Source organism: Geospiza fortis, unplaced genomic scaffold, assembly GCF_000277835.1.
Source record: "Geospiza fortis unplaced genomic scaffold, GeoFor_1.0 scaffold114, whole genome shotgun sequence".
NCBI classification, from domain to species: Eukaryota; Metazoa; Chordata; class Aves; order Passeriformes; family Thraupidae; genus Geospiza; species Geospiza fortis.
Genome location: NW_005054383.1, coordinates 349,221 through 350,402, shown reverse-complemented (window position 1 = coordinate 350,402; position 1,182 = coordinate 349,221). Strand labels below are relative to the sequence as shown.

The following is a 1,182-nucleotide window of genomic DNA, read 5'->3' as shown; positions in this document are numbered from 1 at the left end:
AGGGCCTGTGGCAATGCTGTTTCCTGGAGTGCCTGCCTGGCCTTGTCCTCTGCGTCTTGCTGGAGGCCCTTGGCTCTGCGAGGTCAGTCTGCTCCCCGGGGCAGGCGGGCAGGGATCCCCAGGGCTGGTCTCGGCGTGCAGCAGGGATGTGTGGGGGGTGCCTTTCAGCTGGGCTCAAGTGTGCAGGGGGACGGAGATGTGTGTGAGCGCGGACAGCCCTTACCCCGCCCTGAGTGCCTTCAGACACGGCACGATGCTATGCGTCCCGCAGACACAGAGCTTTATCAGTCGTGTTTGTTGAAGGTCCTGAATGTTTGGAGTCGAGGAAGCTGCAGATAAAAAGATATTAAAATCGCTTTTTTTTCACTTTTCCTTTTTTCTTTTTTTTTTTTTTTTAATCCAGTGTAGCAGAACAGAGGCATTTCAGTAGTGATACCACAATAGAAAAGCAGTAGCATGCAAATCTTATTTTTGCCATTTAAAAGAGGCAGGAACTTAAACTTATTTTCTTCCAGCTCTGGCCTTGACCCGAGGGAGGTAATTGAGGTCCTGGAGCAGTTCCTGCAGCAGGGCCGGCTGTCAGCATTACTGTGGGAGATCTGTCAGCCCCAGGCACTGGCAGGCTGCCTGGAACTGCAGGGTGCCCTGCTCAACAAGATCGTCTGTTTGCCCGAGCATGTGAGCAATAAACTCCAGGGGAAAAACCCACCAGTGTTCTTCCCACAGAACTACTTCCCTCTCCTGGGTGATGCAGTTCTCCAGGTGTTAGAGAAGATCTCTGACTCTCTGCAGGGTAAGGCTGCAAGGATGACTGGACTGTAAGGTCGTTTCCTGAAGAAGTGTTTTGAGCATGGACCCCATGTGTGCTGCTTGAAATACAGATGATAACTGAAGCCTTTTGGAATCCACCAAAAGCCTTAATCTTCCAAGCATTTAAACAGCATAATCTCTTGCTAAACTTTGTTATGGTTACTTTGTGTGTTCTAAAGGAATTGTTTGGGAGATGTGAGTGATACTGAATCAACCAGTGGCATTGCCACCCATGCCATCACACTAAAGTGGAACTGAGTTGCTTTAGCCTTCTGCCTGTCACTGTAACTAATACTGAATGCTGGTTTATGCCTGAAGGCAGGTAGTGGAGGGAGGAAGAGATGATGCTTGAAGGGAAAAAGTCAGTGTGTT

General features: G+C 49.6%; 1 protein-coding gene across 2 annotated transcripts in view; it reads left to right on the top strand.

The window, feature by feature from the left end:
* The window catches only part of TELO2 (telomere maintenance 2), a 26,087-nt gene that overhangs the window by 126 nt on the left and 24,779 nt on the right, over window positions 1-1,182 (top strand). For both annotated transcript variants that reach the window (XM_031060487.1, XM_031060488.1), the window contains exons 1-2: window positions 1-82; window positions 516-793. The exon at window positions 1-82 is cut by the window's left edge and continues 126 nt beyond it. In XM_031060487.1, coding sequence (XP_030916347.1) covers window positions 1-82; window positions 516-793 — 360 coding nt within the window. The remainder of the gene's footprint in view (window positions 83-515; window positions 794-1,182) is intronic.